This window comes from Lacerta agilis, chromosome 3, assembly GCF_009819535.1.
Source record: "Lacerta agilis isolate rLacAgi1 chromosome 3, rLacAgi1.pri, whole genome shotgun sequence".
Lineage (NCBI taxonomy): Eukaryota > Metazoa > Chordata > Lepidosauria > Squamata > Lacertidae > Lacerta > Lacerta agilis.
Window position 1 is genome coordinate 1,489,945 of NC_046314.1, and position 21,179 is coordinate 1,511,123.

The window sequence follows — 21,179 nt, forward strand, 5'->3', positions numbered from 1 at the left end:
ACTCGTTTTTTTTTTTTAATTTAAATATCAGATGGTGAAATAATAGTGGAGAAATTATTACAGACTGCTTCTTCTTTTTGCAATGAATGTCAATCAGCAGGCTTTATGCCCATTACTGCTTTGAGGCAATAATGTCCAGACAGCAGCATTCAGCAAGATAATACACAACTAGCAGAAGAGGAGCTGAGCAGAAAAAGGCACGATTGGGTATCCCCTGAGACACACACCTGGGTTGAGTCTAAGAAGACACCTACCAGCCCAGCAGCGGCTCTGCCAACTATGGTACCCAAGGTAGGCGAGCACTACCCCAGACCCTCCAAATGTCCCTATTTTCCAGGGACAGTCCCAGATTTACAGAAGCTGTCCCGCTTTTCCTTAGGACGTCCCTATTTTCATCCGAGAAATGTTGGAGGGCATGCTAGCCCCCATACCTCTCAGAGGAGAGGACTGCTGAAACTAGAGCCCTCTGGGGGTTTCCTTAGTGTGACAGGAATGTTTTGGCTCACATAACAGCGCCTCTTACAAAGATAAGCCAGGAATATAAACAGGAACACTTCAGATATGGGGCAAACATCATTTCTTTTACATAAAGCATGGTATACAAGGTGCGTTCCACTCTGTTTTGCAAAATAACATAAGCAACTAGCAGGCTCCTGCCCCAAGAAGCTAGCAATAGAGAAAAGGTTTGTCCCAGCCTGAACAAGACCAGGAAGAGGAGCTCCATGGGGGAAATCCCAGTGGGAAAAGAAATAGAAAAGAGATGTCTCCTAATGAAGCAGAAAGGTGTAATGTGATGTTTGGTGCTGCCTGATCATGGCACTAAAATTGCAAACCACAAGGCAAGAAAGAGCTTTTTTCTCAGTATGGAAGGTAGTTGACAGACTCAAGGAACACCAAAGGCAGCCCCTCCTCATTTTTATAATTCAATCCAAGTGTGGGGATAGAGCAAGCAGGCAGCAAGCGGGGGGGGGGGGTGTCTGCAGGCAAGGAAGCTGCTCAACAGCTGGGCAGCCAAGGCTCTCTCTTCACCAGTGGCTCTGCTTTTAAGAGGAGCAAGCGTTGCTTGGGGTTCTTATGCTGAGGGGCTGAGTAACACCAAACATTAGCATATTTATTCCCACAAGTCCTGCCTTATGTCTTTCTGAACATGGAACAAGGCATGTGATTCAGTGTACTAAGGTCATGGCCAGCGCTGATTGAACTGCAATAACTTACTCTGAGCAGAATGCCAAGCTCCACTCAAGCATTTACACCAGTGTAAAACTATTCTCTTGAGTAGAATTACTGTTCATTGCACTGTGCAGCTGAAATGAATTCTATGTTATTTTACATCACATTGTTTCATTATTTAATTTGTCCATTACAATATGTGAAAAGAATAAATATCGCTCCCGGGAGCCATCAAACGGAGAGCTAGTGTCTCCTGCTTTTAATATGCCTGTAGTCATAATATGATATCATCATTACTAGAACAATCTATAGAACTCTTCTTTCTTTCCTTCCTTAATACCTATCCAGTGCGAAGTTGCTTTGCATGTGTAAAATGTGATCTATTTCACAACTGCAAGGTAGCATGCAATGCAACTGTTAAAAAGACAAAGCTATTTAGAAAGGGAGAAAGAAAAGGGGACAGGCTCTGAATACACATTCAGTCATGCAAGGCTGTGGTCTCTGTCTGTTCTGCAGAGTCACTTACTGCTCCAATCACTTAGATATGCAACTGTTAATCATTTCAGATAGTCAAAACTGCAAACTGTTTCAAGACAGGAAAAGGTGGGCGTGAAACAGTGACTCAATAAAGCAGCCAGCAGCCTCATGCCTATGGCTCATTTAGGCTGCCTTTTTACCAGAATCTTAAAAAGGTCATTTTCCCTCTAAACGGTCACTGCCTTGTTGAGCTCTGCCTTGTCTCTGCCTTGTCAGTATTAAATCAAAACCCAACTCTTAAACAATATGTAGCAGCACAAAATTTAATACAGTCTTTTCAAAGTCTAATACAAAGCAAGTGCGCATATGCGTGTCTGTGTGTTCATTTTGTATTAAGGTAAAGGGACCCCTGACCGTTAGGTCCAGTCAGAGACGACTCTGGGGTTGCAGTGCTCATCTCGCTTTACTGGCCAATGGAGCTGGTGTACAGCTTCCGGGTCATGTGGCCAGCATGACGACTAAGCCGCTTCTGGTGAACCAGAGCAGCGCACGGAAACGCTGTTTACCCTCCCGCCGGAGCGGTACCTATTTATCTACTTGCACTTTGACGTGCTTTCGAACTGCTAGGTGGGCAGGAGCTGGGACTGAGCGATGAGAGCTCACCCCGTCGCAGGGATTCAAACCGCCAACCTTCTGATCGGCAAGCCCTAGACTCTGTGGTTTAGACCACAGCGCCACCTGGGTCCCTGTCATTTCGTATTAGGGTACGTAAATAAAACAGAACAGGTCTGTTGCTGTCAACTCTAGTAAGCAAGCTTTCCTTTACAATCCACCTCTCTAAACTTGCTTCAGACCTACAGCATTCATTAACAGACATGTGCTTCAGAACATCTTGGACATATATACAGAGAGGAGAGAGAGAATGAATATGACTGTAAATCTTTCAAGGGAATAAAACATTTCTATCCCAGTACTAGGACACAGCATTTGCAGGAAAATCTGTGATTTAGAACATGAGTAATGTTTATTTGGGACGCAGGTGGCGCTGTGGGTTAAACCACAGAGCCTAGGGCTTGCTGATCAGAAGTTTGGCGGTTAGAATCCCCACAACGGGGTGAGCTCCTGTTCTGTCCCAGCTCCTGCCAACCTAGCAGTTCAAAAGCACATCAAAGTGCAAGTAGATAAATAGATAACGCTCCAGCGGGAAGATAAACGCCGTTTCCGTGCGCTGCTCTGGTTCGCCAGAAGCGGCTTAGTCATGCTGGCCACATGACCCGGAAGCTGTACACCAGCTCCATTGGCCAGGAAAGCAAGATGAGCGCCACAACCCCAGAGTTGTATCCAACTGGACCTAATGGTCAGGGGTCCCTTTACCTTTACCTAATGTTTATTTTGCTAATTACATCATGGTGATAGACAGAAATGGAACACTTAAGCAGAAGTGACCTGTCACTAAGCTACATCCTCTGGAAAGTATGAAGCTGGAGGAGAAACAGTTATTGCTTCAATCTTACCTATTCTGTTTTTCAACAGATCAGCCTTTGGGCATGGCTAACCTTATTGTTGACCACTGGTTTGTGATTGATGTTATTTGTGGTGTTTTATTTAATTCCTTACTTTAAATTTTCATCTTCCAACAACCCCACTCTTCAACACGCCAGAGGCAAGCAAGTCTTTGATCTTGGCTAGTAAGAACGACCCCTGCTGTCCAGACATAGGTTTCATTGCTACCACTAAATTAGGATGCCAGCAAAACCTTCAGTGGATTTTTAGGAGAGGGCTTTTCCTCTATTTACCAGTAAACTAAGCTGTCAGACCAGCCTCTCCTGCCAGGTTCTTTTCCTTGCCATCAGCTCTGCCATTATCCCCCATCCCCCTACTATTTTTTTTACAAGAGAATCAAGGATGCCATTTTTAAATTCCTCCCTTGAGCGTTCTGCCTCCACCTAAGCCGCCTTCTGCCCAAGAAGAAAAAAGAGAAGCTCCCATCGGCTTGCTCCAACCACTTTTTCTATCCTGGCTAGCCAGAACTGATTTAAAACAAACAATATTTTTGTCACAAATTGCTGTACAAGGCTTGGAAAAAGACAGGAGTTCGTATAACTGGGGTGGGGGTTGAGGGGACTGATCCTGCCCAAAACATTCTAACAACAACGCTGCGTTCTCTCTATCCTAGTGTAACTGAAAGCTCCCTGCACCATCTCAAATGTTGATCTTCTTGTTCTGATATTGTACTCAAAAGACACACAATTAAAAGTGGGAATATACTTTAGCTGGACATCTTTTTAAAAAGAAGACTGCTAATAAATTTGGCTTGGAATTCCGGGACCTGGCTTTGCTCACATAAATGAAAGTGTTGGGGTTAAAAAAAAGAGCAGTGATGGGTCTAAAATGCAAAAATACCTCTAGCAAAGCCTTAAATATAAAATATTAAGATGCTTGATGTGTTTTGATACATTCTGCAAAATCAAAAGAAATATTAGTATACACATTTGCCAACTGTATTTCTCATTGTATCAGAGAAAACACTGTGTTTTATGAAGATCTTTAGTCATGCAGAAGAGAAAAGTCATGATCCAGCCCAAAGCTAAGCACATTTTAGTCCCATTGGAGTCACTAAAGGCACAATCCTAACCCCACTTACTTGGAAGTAAGCTCCACTGACTTCAATGGGACTTACCTCTGAGTAGGCTTAGATTGCGGCATAAAGCATTGGCTTAAATCTCTCACAGTAAAATCACTGCGACTTTAAGAATGCCTGACTTTTGCCAGATTCTGACCAGATTCTCTCCCCATCAGCTCCTTTCCACATTCTTTTTACTGGTTCCTCTGTGCCCTTGAAATTTACTTCTGGCTAATTACTAATTTTAGTGTTCTTTTTATGAACCTCGCTGGCTCAGAAGTCATCTGGTACCACTGCTTTAGTGTATCCCCATACTGGGCATTCTTTGTCATTAACACATCTGGGTGTCCTTGAAACTCTATGCTGAAGAGAGAAACTACCCTAGAGGTGCACAGGGCAGATTCTGCAGTCAGATGTTGTTGCAATTAACTTACAGGTCAAATATCTTAATCATAAGTATTTGCACCAATATGTCTACCCACAGGTCAGGCAGTAACTCTACAAAGATCTTGCTCTACAAAGTAGATCTCTACTCTACAAAGTCTTGCTGGTTGCAGCAGTAAATACTCCAATCTTAACCACTTATCTACCAGTGCAGTAAAAGGAAGTTAAGTAATTACATCCACGGAGCCAAAACTAGGGGCATACAAATTATCTCTGTTTAACTATCACAATTCCACCTCCACAAGGACTCCTGGAAACTGAAGATGATAAAGCTGAGAATTCTCTGTTAAAGGTTCCTTACCCCCTCTAAGAGTGCTACAGTTTCCTGAGGGGAGGAAATTACTACAAAGCTAACATATATTATATGCCATAAAGCAGAGCCCCTCCCTCAGCTGTCTTTGGACTCCAGCTGCCAACAACACAGACCATCGGCCATGACTAGGAATTGGCATCCCACAACACCTGAAGGACCACGGTTTCCCCACCCCTCACCCCTGCTCTACAGTAAATCAAGGAGGATCTCCTTCTTGGCTCTGAACAATATTGGGATATCTTCTAATTAATGGCCTGCTGTCTTATAAAACATCATGGGAGGTAAAGTGTCTGTGGGCAGTAAGGCTGGGAGATCATTGTATAGACCTTCCTGACTACAGCAAGCAGCGTTTGAAATGAATCATAGAGTTGGAAGGGACCCAAGGGCCATCTAGTCCAACCCCCTGCAATGCAGGAATCTCGGCTAAAGCATCCATGGCAGGTGGCAATCCAACCTCTGCTTAAAAACATCCAAGGAAGGAGAGTCCACCACCTCCCAAGGGAGTCCATTCCACTGTCAAACAGCTCTTACTGTCAGAAAGTTCTTCCTGATGTTTAGCCAGGAACTTTCTTGCAACTTGAAGCCATGGGTTCGAGTCCTACCCTCCAGAGCAGGAGAAAACAAGTTTGCTCCCTCTTCCATGTGACAGCCCTTTAGATATTTGAAGAGGCCTATCATATATCCTCTCACTCTCCTCTTTTCCAGGCTAAACAGACCCAGCTCCTTCAACCCTTCCTTATAAGGCGTGGTTCGATCCAAGTGGCAATTTGCAACTCACCACTGCTCCTGGACTGAGTCCCCTGGTAAAAAGATGAGTGGCACATGGAATCTGCTTCTCCCCATCCCTCCACTGCGGCATTCAGAGGACCACATCAAGCGGCTGAGACAAAGCTGTCGTGGCAACAGGAACGTGGAGTAGGGAACAGCTGGGCAGACCTCCCTAACTAGGTTAGATAATTAAGCTGAAATAGTCTGTAGATGGGAGTCTTTGGCGCTGCCCAAACACTGTAGAATGCACTACGCTTGGATCCTTGCATATGCCTGGTCCTTTTCTGGAAGTATTGCAAAGCTTTCGAGTTAGTCTGATCTTTGGTTGCCAGGGCAATGTTTTCAACTGCGTGTGAAGTTCTAGCTCATGTTTTATTTTGCCATATTTTCATTTTCATATTACACATGTGTTTCATATTGTTACCTGCCCTGCTCCAATAAACAGAAATGTCTACTTAGCCCAGAACATTCTTGCTATGTTTATAGCACATGAGCTCCTGTTTACTACTACTGTTTCCTTTCCTTCTATTTTAAGCAGTGCTATAAAAATCCATCATTAATGATAACTTTTTCTTTCGTGCTCTCTGCTCTGTGTCTGAGAGACAAGTCTGGACCAATTTCTCCATCATGCCTCTGGCAGCAGAAAGGAGCTAGCATTTCACATCCTCTACCAAATCCCGGCTGCTTCAAAGGAAAAACCCTACTTTCTTCCGTTAAGATCATAAGAAATATAGGAGGAGGGGGTCAGCTCTGTTTGGACATAATTACACTTCATCAAAAGAAGCTTTCTTCATCTTCCATGCGTGAAAAGTCTGCAAGCAGTTAAGTCTGTCTCCCTCCCGCCTTTCTTTCTTTCTTTTTTTTAATATAAAAATTGCTATTTGGGAAAGTAGCCAAAACTTGGAAAGCCAATATAGTAAAACTTTGCACATACCCTTTGTTATCCTTTGAAGTTTCTTAAATAAATATGTTGAGAGTTTGTAAAATACACTATCACTTTTTGTAGATTTTACTCATTGATCACAGAAAGCTTCTTATCCATGGGAGGTAGGAGTGAGGGAGACTCGCTGTGATTTTTTTTATATACTCACTTCATTTCCTACTGTTTAATAAATGTGCATCATAGGTTTCAAATGAGTTTTAGAGCAGACAAGTGCTACATCAGATTTCTGTTCTTTTCCAGCACCAGTCTTGTGCTGTAACTACTGTACTTCTGTTGCAGGCTATCTTGAAATAGATGCCAAAAAACCTTCAAGCTCAATCAATCAACATAAAGACAAAACAGAATTTTAAAACAATACATTAAAATAAGAAAGGGGGGGGAATATTTTTTTATCAAATTATCTGTGCAACAGAAGTGTTCTTTATTATATAGCATTGAAATAGATTTAAAAGATTACATGATTGGCCACACCCCTAAAATAAAAGCCATTCACTGGGAACAGCCCTTGCTATATAACTTTTACCATTTTTATTTATTTATTTCATTTTGTTTATTGAATTTATATTCCTGCCCTTATACCATCAGGTCTCAGGGCGGGTCACAAATGGTTAAGATAGTAACAATGACCCCTCTGATTGAAGCAGTGATTCTGGCCCCTCTCACAATTCAATGGCAGTACCTTTTGTTCTCAGATTTGCATTTATGTCAATTACATGACTCAGAAAAGTCTGGTTCCTGTTTTTGCATAACTTGTTTTGTTTTTAGATGAGGAGGTAAGTTAGGGGGCTCCTCCTCTGTTCTGTAGGGCACCATGGAGCAAGAGCGGGTGGCATGGAGCACTGGGGCGAAGGTGCCCAAAGGACCCCCAACCCCTGTGCTGAAGCAGCAGCCTAGCCTGGCCGGAGGGAATGGAAGGGTCAGTCTTTGCCCAGCCAGGGTCAATTTTGCATGCACTCATCTGCAAGTCAGTTCCACCCCATTTCAGCACCAGTATATGTGGACTTCTCCACTTATCTAAGTAATCTAAGTGATGCTTATTTCATCTCAATGAATGTGTTTCTAAACATAGTTTATCCTAAAATATTCATTCTTTAGGCATTTTGGTATACTTTTGAGCCAAGAACTATATCACAAAATTAGGAGGAATGCACAATCCCAAGAGTGTTCTATAATTCTATGTTCTGATCTGTGTATTAATTTGGGAGGTGCAAATGAAGCTCATTTGCTTTTTTTTTTTAAAAAAAATCATCCTTCGCTGCTGCTTTAAGGAAGGCACAAGAATACCACATGGTGCTATCTCCCAGAATAAAAATCAGAATGAGTCTGCTGTCAAACCCTTCTTTCCCATACTAAGACTTCTTGGGTAGGTCCACAACTCCTAACAGCAGAACGAGCAAGAATCCAAGTCTGGCAAAAGGTTTTTTGGTTTTTCCTGCCTGAGAGAGAAATGGGATGGAGCAATCCAGCTCTGCCCGGATGCCAAGGATTTATTGTGGCGTAAGTTGTTGCTTGTGCTACAACGGACAAAATATTGAACAAATTCATATATTTTGAGTTACGGTACTTAAACTTCATATAGCTAGCAAACTCATTTTGCTTTGGGGATTTCTGTATTTTAAAAAAAAATGTAAATCATCATTGTTTCAAACATCTATTTAGTCACTAATTTCAATTTTGAAGCAGTTACGGGGATTTTCAGTGGGAATTCTTTTCATTCTTTCTATTGCTATAAAAAGTTCTTACGATTGGAGGCTAAATTTCATGTTACAGAAAGATCTTTAAAGGGCAGGGGAAACTTCAGAGCTGAATCTTCTGGGAACTAGAAAGTCATATTCATTTCCATTCTAAAGTAAACAATACTTGATTCTCACTAATTTAGCAACTGTACTATGTATGGAACCTGATCCAAAGTTTATTGAAACCTACCACAGCTTTTCAGTCTCAGTAAGCACTGGATCAGACAGACCCGATGCTGAATAAAAATACTGTAATTTTAGAGATAAGCAAAATCTCCCCACCTCAGTTTGGAATGGGCTTGGAGGAAACATGCATTTTTCTGAGAGGTGACTTAAAATTTCAGAAAATTTGGGCCATTCCACTCTTCAACCATAGGAGCCAACTCCTAGGGGCCAAGGTCCCTCCCCCCCCCAAATACTGTACAATATTTGAGGAGGCAGGCAGCCCCCAAAGTAGATGGACATTGCCATTTAAATGGGGTGTGTGCTCCACAACTTGTGATCGATTATGGGGGGCAGGGCTTACCTGGGCCTCCCCAATATTTTATTCACGTTGGCACCCTTCTCTTCAACTGTCCTTTCGTAGCTGAACATCCCCCATTTCCTGGTCTTGGAAAATCACTATCTTTATTTTTAGCTTTTGGAGTTGCCTTGTTCTTTGTTTTTTTGTTAATACATATAGTTGCTATTCAAAGTTCAGCCCCCTTCCCAGGTCCCTAGCAATTCAATCTCTCAGAAGGGAGAGATGGATCTTGCTTTTAGGCATACATAGAAGGCAATGCACACTCTTGAATACAACACACAGCACACAGCCTGCTGTTTCGCACGCCTTTGCTGCTGACGTTAGAGGTTTCAGCATCATGTCATGGTGATAGGTGATGTCTCTGGAATGAGAACAATTGTGTCCCTATTTTTGTCTGTAGGATGCTGTTTAGTATTCCAACACTACTCTGCCACCCCATCAGTATGACCAGTTTTCCATGCTGGTGCTCCGGCTCTTATATGTGCCCCTTCTCCCTTCAAAGGGAGAAGGGGCACATATAAGCAATGGAGCAGAGAGAGGACAGCGAGGAGAGCTATTCCCTGGCTCTTTATTAGGCATAAAAGCATCACCAGCAGGAGGTTCCCTGGGAATTGTAGTTTATCTGTGCTTCTGGACCTTTAGCAAAGGACCTCAAAGTCACAGCAAATTGTGTTTCCCAAGTCTCTTTATGCTGGGAACCTTTTGCTGGCAAGGCTTTGGAGCAGGCCTCCCCATCACTGCTGCTGGAAGATATATGAAAGAAGAAAGGACGGGAATGGCCCAAGCTTATTTACAGGTGAAATTAAAATTCAAGGGGATTTTGGTTTGGATTGCCAAAGCATTGTTGTTTTTTCACTAGGGGGCTTCATTTACGAACATCCAACCTAATCCTGAAACAAGCAATATCGTATTAAAATGCTTCCTGCAAGAGCCTGAGCAGCTGCTTCACTATGAAGACTAGAATCTCAGAATCCCTTGCATGCTTACTTGACAGAGAACTCAGGTAAATATGCTGAGGACTTGGCTGCATAGCTAAGATGAAACGTATTCTTTTTCTCAATACCATAACTTTAAAGTGAACTTCATTTGCCTCTACTCCACAACAGAAATTCCTTCATGCTTCTGTACTACCACCCATTTGTTGGTACCCACAAAATTAGAACTATTTTGAAATATTTCTTCCCAAAGTTCAGATATCATAAAAACAAGCAGTTTGGGTGGGGCATGTGTGCTTTGTACCCTAGAATGGCAACTTAGTCTGAATAAATACAGAATTTTGCAAACCAGTATTTATCTTACAAATGGAAGGCTGAGCATGATTTGTTTACAAAATAACCATTGTTTTAGTGTGGAATCGTTTTCAAATTGGGACTTTATATTTGTTGATTGAATAAATGCATAATAATAAAATGATGTACCTCTTCCGCTTCTGCCAACGAATCTCAGGTCATTAAACCGTGCCACTTGATTCTTCATTACAGCAGAGGCATTCCTCAGCTCTGCAGAGTAATTTTCATCATTCCCAGCCATGACTGTGACCACTGTGCCATCAGGGACTTCTCCTAAAGCCACCACCTGCGGCAATAAAGACACAACAGAGTTATGTGGCTTCAATCTCAAACCCACCTATGAATTTTGAGATGAATAGTGCAAACGGTAATCACAAACAGCAGCGTTATCTCTCATTGTGGTGTGTGAGCCCCCCTTCCTTGTGTTGAGGGTCAATGTCTATAGTGGGAAGCAAGCTCTATACAGGGAGACTCCCTTCAATATGTGGAACCTGGCATCCACATCAAGGTGGAGGAAGCCCATATACGTCCTGCACTCCCAATTACAGGCCCCTCCAATGCATGGATGGTCAGAAACAGGGCCAATAGAGTTGCATTGGTGGCAGCAGGGCCAACCTGGAAAAGTTCCAGAACAGATAATTAACCAGTCTATCCATGGGGGGGGGGGGGGAGACTGATCACTAAGAACCAGCATGTCATGCCAGATTGACCTGTTTGCCTTCCTTTGACAGAGTTACTAGCCTTCAGGGAAATGCTGTAGACATAGTATATTTTGACTTCAGTGAGGCTTTCAGCAAGGTCCACAATGGTAGTCTTGACGACAAGCTGGCAAAATATGGAACATTCGTAAGTGGGTTCTTAGCTGGTTGACGAACTATTCCAGGTGTGTTAACCACCCGTTCACATCAGCCAGGAGAGAAGCAACAAGTGAGGTGCCACAGGGTTCTGTCCCAGACCTGGCAATAGTAAGCATCTTTATAAATAATTTGGATGATGGAATGGGGGGGGGGATGCTAATCAAATTTGCAGATGACACCATGTGCAGGATAGCTAATATATCAGAAGAAAGAGGACCCAAAATGATTTTGACATGGTTTTGAATTGGGCCAGAACAAAATGAATTTCAACAGATATAAATGAAAAGCTCTGCATTTAGGCAGGAAGATTCAGATCCAAAAATAGAATGGTTGACTCCTAGCTCAAAAGCAGTGCATGTGAAAAAGATCTGGGGCTTTTAGTAGACCACAAGCGAAACATGAGTCAGCAGTGCAATGCAGCAGGAAAAAAGGTGCAATGCACTTCTAAGCTACAAATGGCAAAACGCGAGGATGCCACTTTAGTCTCCTTTGGTCAGACTTCAACAAGAACACTGTGTCCAGTACTAAATACCTCAGTTTAAGAAAGGACATTGACAGACTGGAATGTGCCCAAAGTAAGGCAACCAAGGTGGCAAGGGCCCGAAAATACGGTGAGTCCTATGAGGAAAGGCTTAAGAAGTTTGGTATCTTTAGTCTGGAGAACAGGCAAGTGAAATAGCCATATTCAAATATTTGAAACGCTAGCACTTAGACAATGAGCCACATTTAATTTCCAGTGCTCAAAATCAAAACTGGAAACAGAATTGATCGAAGTGAACTCTAAAAACCTTTCCAGGATGTACAATTTGTTGTTAGAGTGGCATACGAAAGATGAATTGGTTAAATCGACAATGATAGATTGGGCGAAAGATGTGAGCCATAATATTATGTTGGATGATTGGGAGAGATTGTGGAAGGAAGGTATCAAATTTACGGCTTGTAATAGTTTAAGAGAAAACATTATGAAAATGATCTATAGATGGTATCTGACACCAGTTAAGATAGCTAAAATGAATCCTACAATGACAAATGTGTGTTGGAAATGTAAATCTGCGGAAGGTACCTTTTATCATATGTGGTGGTCATGTCCAGGGGTAAATGCTTTCTGGGACAAGATTTATAATGAATTTAAGAAGGTAATGAAAATTACCTTTAGTAAGAAACCAGAGGCATTTCTCTTGAGCATGACCAACGAAGAGATACCCAGTCAGGACAGAGTGTTTTTTATGTATGCCACAACAGCTGCTAGAATTCTACTTGCAAGAAACTGGAAAGGCGAAGAGATCCCGTCAGTGGAAGAGTGGCAGATGAAGCTAATGGACTATATGGAACTCGCCGAGCTGACCGTGAGAATCCGAGACCAGAGGGAGGAGGAGGTGTCACAGGATTGGAAGAAATTTAAGGATTATTTAGTTAATAGTGCAAAATTGAATATTTGAGCAGAATTAGTTAGTAGAATTGGCTTTAGCTTGTTAATGTTAGATAAAATTGTTCAGAAGAAGTTTTGTTGCGAATGATTTAATTGTTTAAGAGCATCTTAAGATATTGAGTTTAAGTGATGATTTATATTTGATTAATCAAATCTAAAGATTATTAAGAGATTTGGTAAATGTTTATGGAAAAAGATGTAAAGTTACCCAAAATATATATTGATTTCGAATGCAGTGGAGGGAACGGGGGAAGTCCCCATGTAGAGAAGATAGAAACAAGAAGGGTATAAAGATAAGTGTATGTTTAGGTATGTATATGTTTTTCTTATGTTCATTGTTATTGTTGTTGAATTTGTTTATTGTTTATTGTGTTTTTCATTGTGTATTTGTAGTGTTTTTCTTTTGCTTTATATATGGAAAACAATAAAAACTTTATTAAAAAAAAAACATTTAATTTCCAGTGCTCATGACACAAGGACTTCAAGAAAGAAGGACCAATCAATGGGTTCAAATGACGTGGCGGGGATTGTTGTAGCTTTAAGAAACATGATTTATTCGCTTATTTACACTTGAATTTACATGGAGTCCAGATCTTGCAACATGGTCATCTCATGGGGGGCTTTTCCCCCACAGCAGTGCTGCACTCAAGTCCAAGGCATCTCCCCTAACCCTGCTGTTCCTATAAATTAAGCCTTCTAATGGTCAGTTCATTTGATGCTTTGAAGTACCAATGGTTAATCCCCCAACAAAGGCATTTCCCTGACTTCATCAACACTTGTTGTGTGACTAAGATTGAAGGCTGGTACACACTTGGGACCAGTGTTCTCGAAGCTACTAACATGAGTTTGGACAAACTGCGAGAGGCAGTGAAGGATAGGCGTGCCTGGCGTGCTCTGGTCCATGGGGTTACGAAGAGTTGGACACGACTGAACGACTGAACAACAACAACAACACACTTGGGACATTTATCTAGGTTAATTAACTCTTCACATGCTAACTGCTGGTGCTCAGAAGGAGGTCCACACATTCCAATACACATGGCTCTTGATTACATTCTCAAGAGTCTGGCACACAGTCTGTACACATAAACACTAATTAAACAACTCAAACCCGTTACATAATCCCCTTCTAATACACCTTGAGATTGTCTTACAACATATCCCAGTTACAACATAAAAGTTCTAATTGAATCCTAATATTTACTAAACCTAAACATTTAGCACCATTGATCTATTACAATATATTCAATTTTAGATACACATCAAAGAGCGAGCCAGCAGTACATCACACTGTTTAGCAGCAAAAGCACGATCTTCACAGACTTGGCTGAGTGTCAGGCCTAATGAGCACAGCAGCTCATCCCCAGCAGGTCTGATCCCATGAATCAGTTGCTGAGACTGAAAGTCTCCACCTCCCCTCAACCGTCCAAGTCCCCTCCTCTGCAGGGCCCTTTCCAAGCAATCAGAAACTATGTCTGCAATCAGAAACTATGTCTGCGCAGCCTACCTCTCCTCCACCCATTTCAGCCCTCTTCTAGTTCTGGGAGACAAGAGGGGAGGGGAGCTGGTTGCAGCAGGAGGGGGAGGAGTGATCTCTTGAGAGTCCCATGGACTGCAAGAAGATCAAACCTATCCATTCTCAAAGAAATCAGCCCTGAGTGCTCACTAGAAGGACAGATCCTGAAGTTGAGGCTCCAGTACTTTGGCCACCTCATGAGAAGAGAAGAATCCCTAGAAAAGACCCTGATGTTGGGAAAGATGGAGGGCACAAGGAGAAGGGGACGACAGAGGATGAGATGGTTGGACAGTGTTCTTGAAGCTACTAACATGAGTTTGGCCAAACTGCAAGAGGCAGTGAAGGATAGGCGTGCCTGGCGTGCTCTGGTCCATGGGGTCACGAAGAGTCGGACACGACTGAACGACTGAACAACAACAACAAATACAGATTCTGGCCTCACTGCACTGGTTACTAATCAGTTTCCAGGCTCAATTCAAAGTCCTGGTTTGATAAGCGTTATGTGTGTATGTACTATGTGTGTGTCTTACACACACACACACACACACACACACACACACGAGAAGCAAAAGGCAAGCTAAGAATGTGGAGGAAAAGTGTCATAGGCTCAGCTCTGCCTAATGAAAATCCCGCCTAAACATGTGTTCAAAGGCAAGCACTTCCTAAATTTGAAGTGTGTTTGAAAGGAGGAGACTGCAGTTAGTCAGTGGCAATGGAGAGGCATTGTACATATGTCCACAGGTACTTTTCTTCTAATATTTCTGGACTCAGTTCTTGTACTGAAAACAAATTCCTTGGCTGAGTCTCGGCACAAATTAAGCCATTATGAAAACAGGCAAAAAGGAACAAGAAAGTCATAAAAAGGACCTTGATTGTGTGAAGATTTGTTGAAGGAACGAAGAGCAGCAGGGGTGTAGCAAGGGGGGGCGGGCCACCCCGGGTTCCATAATGAAGGGGGTGACAAATTATGAAGGAAATCTTTTTTTTGAATTTTTTTTTTAAATGCCTGCTCCAAAGGTCTTATCTTACTATACTAGGGATTATATAGCTATATATGAAATTTCATGCATATTGGTTAATATCTTGACCCTCCTCCACCAAAATAGCTGTTCACTTGGCTGTTTTCCTATGTCATAAAGGCTGAAATTTCAGTTCAGAGAACACTTTACTCTTCCCATCCCTAACCCTGTGGAAAGCCATCTAATTAGACTTTAATTTGATATTGAGATATTTTTAGGAGGTAATTTAATTATTGTTTGATTATGTATTGTTATGTATCTGATGTTAGCCAACCTGAGCCTGACTTTGGCCGGGGAGGGTGGGATATAAATAAAAGTTTATTATTATTATTACTTGTTATTATTCCTTTGTAAGAAAATATGAAATAACGTAAAACCATTTTTGTGGGGGGGGGAATCAATGGGGGGGTTGACAAGAATTTTTCCGCACCGGGTACCACCTGACCTTCCCATGCCTCGGGGGAGGGGGGGTGACAAAAAATGTTTTGGCCCCGGGTACCAATTTACCTTGCTACGCCCCTGAAGAGGAGTGATTCTTGCATGGAAGGAACAGAATTGTCTGTTCTCTGGTTGTCGTTTGCTAGCAGTGCAAGTAAATGCCATGCATAATTTCTAAAGAACGTAAAGAAGAGGCTACTGGATCAAACTAAGCATTACTGGCCAGCATTCTGTTCTCACAGTGGCCATCTGGGTGTCTACAGGAGCCCACAAGTGGGACATGAGCTCTCCTACTTGCTAAACCCAGCGTATCCCCGCAGATGCTAAGGGTAGGGCACAGCCATCCTGATTAGGACAGCAGCCATGGTTAACCTCAGCCTCCATGGGACGTGCTGGGGCTTTCATCTATGTGGAAGATCACACGCAGGGGCGCCAGGCCGAGAGTCCGAGGCCCAAGAGTTGGAGTCTGGGGAAGAGCCCGCCTGTTGGTCGGAGTGCCGCGGTGGGCTCTTCTGCTGCAGGTGGCTCTGCGACGCAAGTTTGGGGGTGAGCGAGTCAGTGAGGTGCTCAGGCGGCCGGCCGGATCTGCCCTCCTGGGACTGGTGTAGGGCCGTGGAGAGGCCCACCCAGCGCACGCTGCTTATGCCACAAGGCGCCCGGCTTCACTCAGTTGCCGACGCCTCGGGCTGGTTTGTTGCGCTGGGTTCCTTATGTTTCTTGTTTTCTTTTCCTGAGTGAGGTGTCAGCTCCCTAAAAAAAGGACGCCAACTCTGGGGAACCTGGGGGGGAATCTTTGCACCCCTGCGCCGCACTTAAGGAAGGCTTGCAGTAGCACAATGGTGAAAGAAAAAAACATCCTGTGTATGCGCAAAGGCATCTTCTTATTACAGCTTGAGAATTCCATGCCATGGATTCACCAACTGAACTTGGGCTAGCAATTTACTGTTGCGCCTTGCCATTCCTCAACTGTAAAATGGGACCAATTTTCTATAAATGTTGAAATGTGCACATATGTGTATTACATCTACTTGAATTGTTGTGTAGCTTGTGGTTTTGTCAGTTAGAGCCACCCATTTGCATGCACTTTTAGTTCACTTTCTACTTGCGGCACATTTGAATCTGGACTGAGTTGTGTCCCCCCTCCCCCACTGTTCCCCACAAGACAAGACCACTGGACAGCTAGACTTTGTCCTTAGCTCAGACACAAGCATGCCTCCACTGATATCTCTGAACGCTTGGAGTGTGGTGTTTTCTTCAGTGACGACTGTTCCCTTTCCCAAAGGTATCCTGCCCAGTTATGCACTGCCTACCTCAAACACAATCTGGTCTTATAAAACAGGGTAGAATGAACCAGGATGAAAAACTGGATTTACTATTACTGTTAACTATATTTGTATGGCCGCCCAATGAAGTATATTTTCTAAGTGACTCACAATACAGTGGAACCTCGGTTTTCAAGCGTTTCAGAACCCAAACACCCAAAACCCGGATATAATTGCTTCCATTTTCGAATGTGCCTTGGAAGTCGAACGGCTTCTGAGGCGCGTTTCTCAATTTCCACCATTGAAATTCATTTTTTTCTAATTATCTAATTTCCAAAGGTGCCATGTCATAAGTAGTTGTGGTTTTTTCCATGCAAAACTTTAATGGCTGAGGAGAGTCTATGACAAAATGAACAAGCTTCTTAAAACTTTCATATTATTGTTTTAAAAAGCTAATTTCATCCAGCTAGCCTGGTAACCAATTTGATTAAATTCAGGCCAACATGGCTTGAAATGACCAAAGTGTTTACCCTGAAGAGCTACAGATGTGAGCTGGAAGTAGCATGTCATGTCTTTGGGCAGCAATACCATAGAAATAAAAAATATCATTAAAAGATTGTTTGGACAACAAGAAGAATAAATGCTTCAAAAACTCTTTTAAGGCTATTACTATTTGTAATACTGGAATACATTTCTATAAAAATAGCATCCATAATCCAATTTAATTACCCTAAAATCTTCTGTATTAAAAATAACTTCTTACCTAGCTATGGCCGAAAGTACATTTAATATTTTTCTTTAAAGTGCAGCACCTCCCTGTAGCTTTAAAAAGAGCAACAGGCCTACACTATGCTTTGTTCAATTTAGAAATGTGCCTACAATTTGTACACCAAATTTCAGCTTGAAGCTATTTAAACCAGCTGAGTTATAAACTCTGAAAACTGGGGTTTAGGTGGAAATGCTGACCCTTAACTTCTGCAGTGCTTCTGAATAGCTATACCCATCTAAATGTATTTTTTTTCTGTTGCTATCTTTAAAACATTTTGCTAGTATTACTGTTTTCAGGGTCAGCAAAAAGTTTAGAGACACAATTTTCTAATAATTCTGACTACAAATCCTTCAACCACTTACTTTCATAGAGTCCCACTGACTTGGTAGGCCTCTCCCTCTCTCTCTCTTATTTGTGAATGCTCAGTTAGTGACCGTACAAGATACAAGAAAACATTACCAGTGGGTTAAATGCTGGGTTCCTAGTCCAGTCCCACCGTACAGAATGAGTCGTGTCATGGGAATCTGATCGAAAGACAATGGCCTTCATCTACTTCACCTGAGCTGTGATAAAATACTGCTCCAAATTTCAGCATATAAACACTTTGATCTGGTCAATGTAATTCTTAGGTCAATGTGAATTTTTATCAGGCATTCTAAATATATAATATTACTTTTAAATTAATGACAAATTTGAAATAAATACTCAGATGACATAGCAGAACTCTATGCCATTTCAGTCTCTACAATTAAAACCAAAATACTTTACAAAAATAAATATACGTTGTTCTGTACATGGTGTATCTTTCTATGCAATTTTCAGCAGGTGTTTTTTCCTCAGGATAAATTAGGAATGACATGCAATGAGCTTATATACTAAACACATTTATTTGTAAATATATACTGGAGGTTTCAGCAGAACCTTCTTGCAAATCACTTGAGAGCCTTTTATCAGCGGTATCTAGGAAAACCATTTAGCAGGTTCTCTCTCCCCTGCCCTCTCACACCCACCCACCCCCCAGCAGTGCTCTTTTCTGGCGGGATGAAGGAGGACGCATACCCCAAAACATCTAACGGGAGAAGAAACCAATTTAAAAAAAAAATGAAAAATTGTTTCTTCTCTAGCATGGAGAATCATCAGTTCCATTGCTACCCCGATGGCAACCTCATTTTCTGTCACGGTGTTTCCTGAGTCTCAGACAGAAGTGAGCGTTTAATGTGTGGAGTAGGAGTCGGAAGTAGGAGGGAAGATGTTAGTGCACACAACCTCATGCCAATGTGGAACTTACTCTGAGCTATCAACTGTGTAATACGAGGTAATGCATATTCTTTGTACTTTTGTCCATTTACTGTTTTTATTTTTCCTGACTTGAACTATAAAATGGTGGTTTTCTTGAGTCAAAATGAGAGTACCCCTAAGCATTTTTTAAGAAAAAAGCACTGTGTATAAATAAGCTGCTCCCTTAAAGTTCGGCAGGCACTCACACCCCTTCCGTTTCACTGTATGTCTGTTCCAGCAGCGATATTGTAAAAGCCAATTTTTGTAAGGTCGCGAATTTAAGCCGCACTTCACGGTCAGAATGTGGGGGGAAAGTGTGGCTTATATTTGGGCCAATATGGTATATATTTAAAAACCTATATTTATACTCAAAGCACCAACAGGAACTATTGTGAAAATAAGAAGCATTAAGGTGGGGCACCAAATATTGTTCTTGTTTAGGGCGCCCTGTTACCGAAGTCCACCTCAACCAACACCATGTGCCCTCTAGTGCAGCACCATGCTATGAACAAAGTACACGGCTCTCTCTGTCGCATTATACAAGTGAAAGCTCTATCTCCATGGTATACAAAGATCAGGGAAATGTTCAGGGCACAGGTCAGCATATTTGACACCTCAGTTCTGACTGTTTCTACCAGCCTTCCCCCCACATGGTGCCCTCCAGGCCTTTTGGTCTACAGCTCCCATCATGCCTGATCTTTGGCTATGCTGGCAGGAGGTGATGGGAACTGCAGCCCAAAATATCTGGAGGGCATCTGGATGTTGCCAACAGGAAGGTGTCTATTGCATACATATAAGGCACAAACCACAGCAGCATCTTTATGCAGCCAGCACTGAATTGAGTCACCCAAGTTAACTGGTGCAAGTATGAATACCTGACCATGGGCAGACATGTGATTGATTGTTTTGTTTTGTTTTTTTTTTAAAAAAAAAACCTGTCCTATTTGCCTAACAGATATATTCTTCATACATATTGCCTGTGCCCATGCATTTCAAGATTTCTTTTGGAGGCTACCTTCAAAACACTTCAGAACTGAGCAGACAAACATATATTAATTGCAATGGAATATAATGCTTGCCTCTGTGCATTACAAATCCAACATCAGTGTAATTTAACACTGATCAAAAGTATAATAAAAACTTCACCCTTTCCTATCAGCGCTCTCTGCGAATGAAAAGTATTAAGAAGAACTGACACGGTTCTTGAGAATGTTGGCAGATGTACAAGAGGGGAAAAAGCACTCCCTAAGAGAAAGTCTAGTTTTCCAAGGGTCTATCTCAACTTGCTATCTGCAAGCTGTATCATGTAGAGCCAAGACAGAGAACAATAATAATCAGATCTGAGACACAGATCTCTTGCAGTTTATGAAGGAAGATTGCAGATTGCATAGTAGGCTGCTGGAGAGTTCAAATAACTGGATTCTGCTACCCTCCAAAAAGTGTGTGGGGGGGGGGAAGAGAAGCAACCTTCAATAACTTTTTCAATCGCCTTGTAACAAGTGTCCAGTAAAAACAGGTTACCTGGAGAAATCCAAAATTACATGGACTGTTTGTTTGTCCATTGAATTTTGAACAAAGTGCAGAACTTTACTAAACACTAAAGCTATTCAACGACAGTAGAATGCATGGCATATTACAGCCATCATCAAAATTGAAACTACTGGATTTCCAAAAACCTACAGCTGAAAAGTCATTGTTTGTTGGAGGAGGGGAATCCAGCAGACTGAATTTACTTTGTCAAATTTCTCCACACCTTTAATAATGTCTTGTTTTCCATTTACAAACACAACATCGTTTCCTGCACTGTGTGAAATGTACAGTCCATTCTCTGGAGAATCATCATCATAATTTACTTATACCCCGCCCACTCTGGGCATCAAACATCAAACATTAAAAACTTCCCTAAACAGGGCTGCTTTCAGATGTCTTCTAAAAGTCAGATATTTGTTTATTTCCTTGACATCTGATGGGAGGGCGTTCCACAGGGAGGGGCCACTACCAAGAAGGCCCTCTGCCTGGTTCCCTGTAACCTCACTTCTCGCAGTGAGGGAACCGCCAGAAGGCCCTCGGAGCTGGACCTCAGTGTCCAGGCTGAGCAATGGGGGTGGAGACGCTGCTTCAGGTATACTGGGCCGAGGCCGCTTAGGGCTTTAAAGGTCAGCACCAACACTTTGAATTGTGCTCAGAAACGTACTGGAAGCCAATGTAGGTCTTTCAGGACTGGTGTTATATGGTCTCGGCAGCCACTCCCAGTCCCCAGTCTAGCTGCCGCATTCTGTCTGTGCACAATTTCCAACTGAGGATTAAGTATACCTTTGGTCATGG

The 21,179-nt window shown here is 42.3% G+C and overlaps 1 protein-coding gene across 4 annotated transcripts in view; it reads right to left on the reverse strand.

The window, feature by feature from the left end:
* The window catches only part of RUNX2 (RUNX family transcription factor 2), a 178,747-nt gene that overhangs the window by 80,741 nt on the left and 76,827 nt on the right, over positions 1-21,179 (reverse strand). For all 4 annotated transcript variants that reach the window (XM_033145591.1, XM_033145593.1, XM_033145592.1 and 1 more), the window contains one exon: positions 10,416-10,572. In XM_033145591.1, coding sequence (XP_033001482.1) covers positions 10,416-10,572 — 157 coding nt within the window. The remainder of the gene's footprint in view (positions 1-10,415; positions 10,573-21,179) is intronic.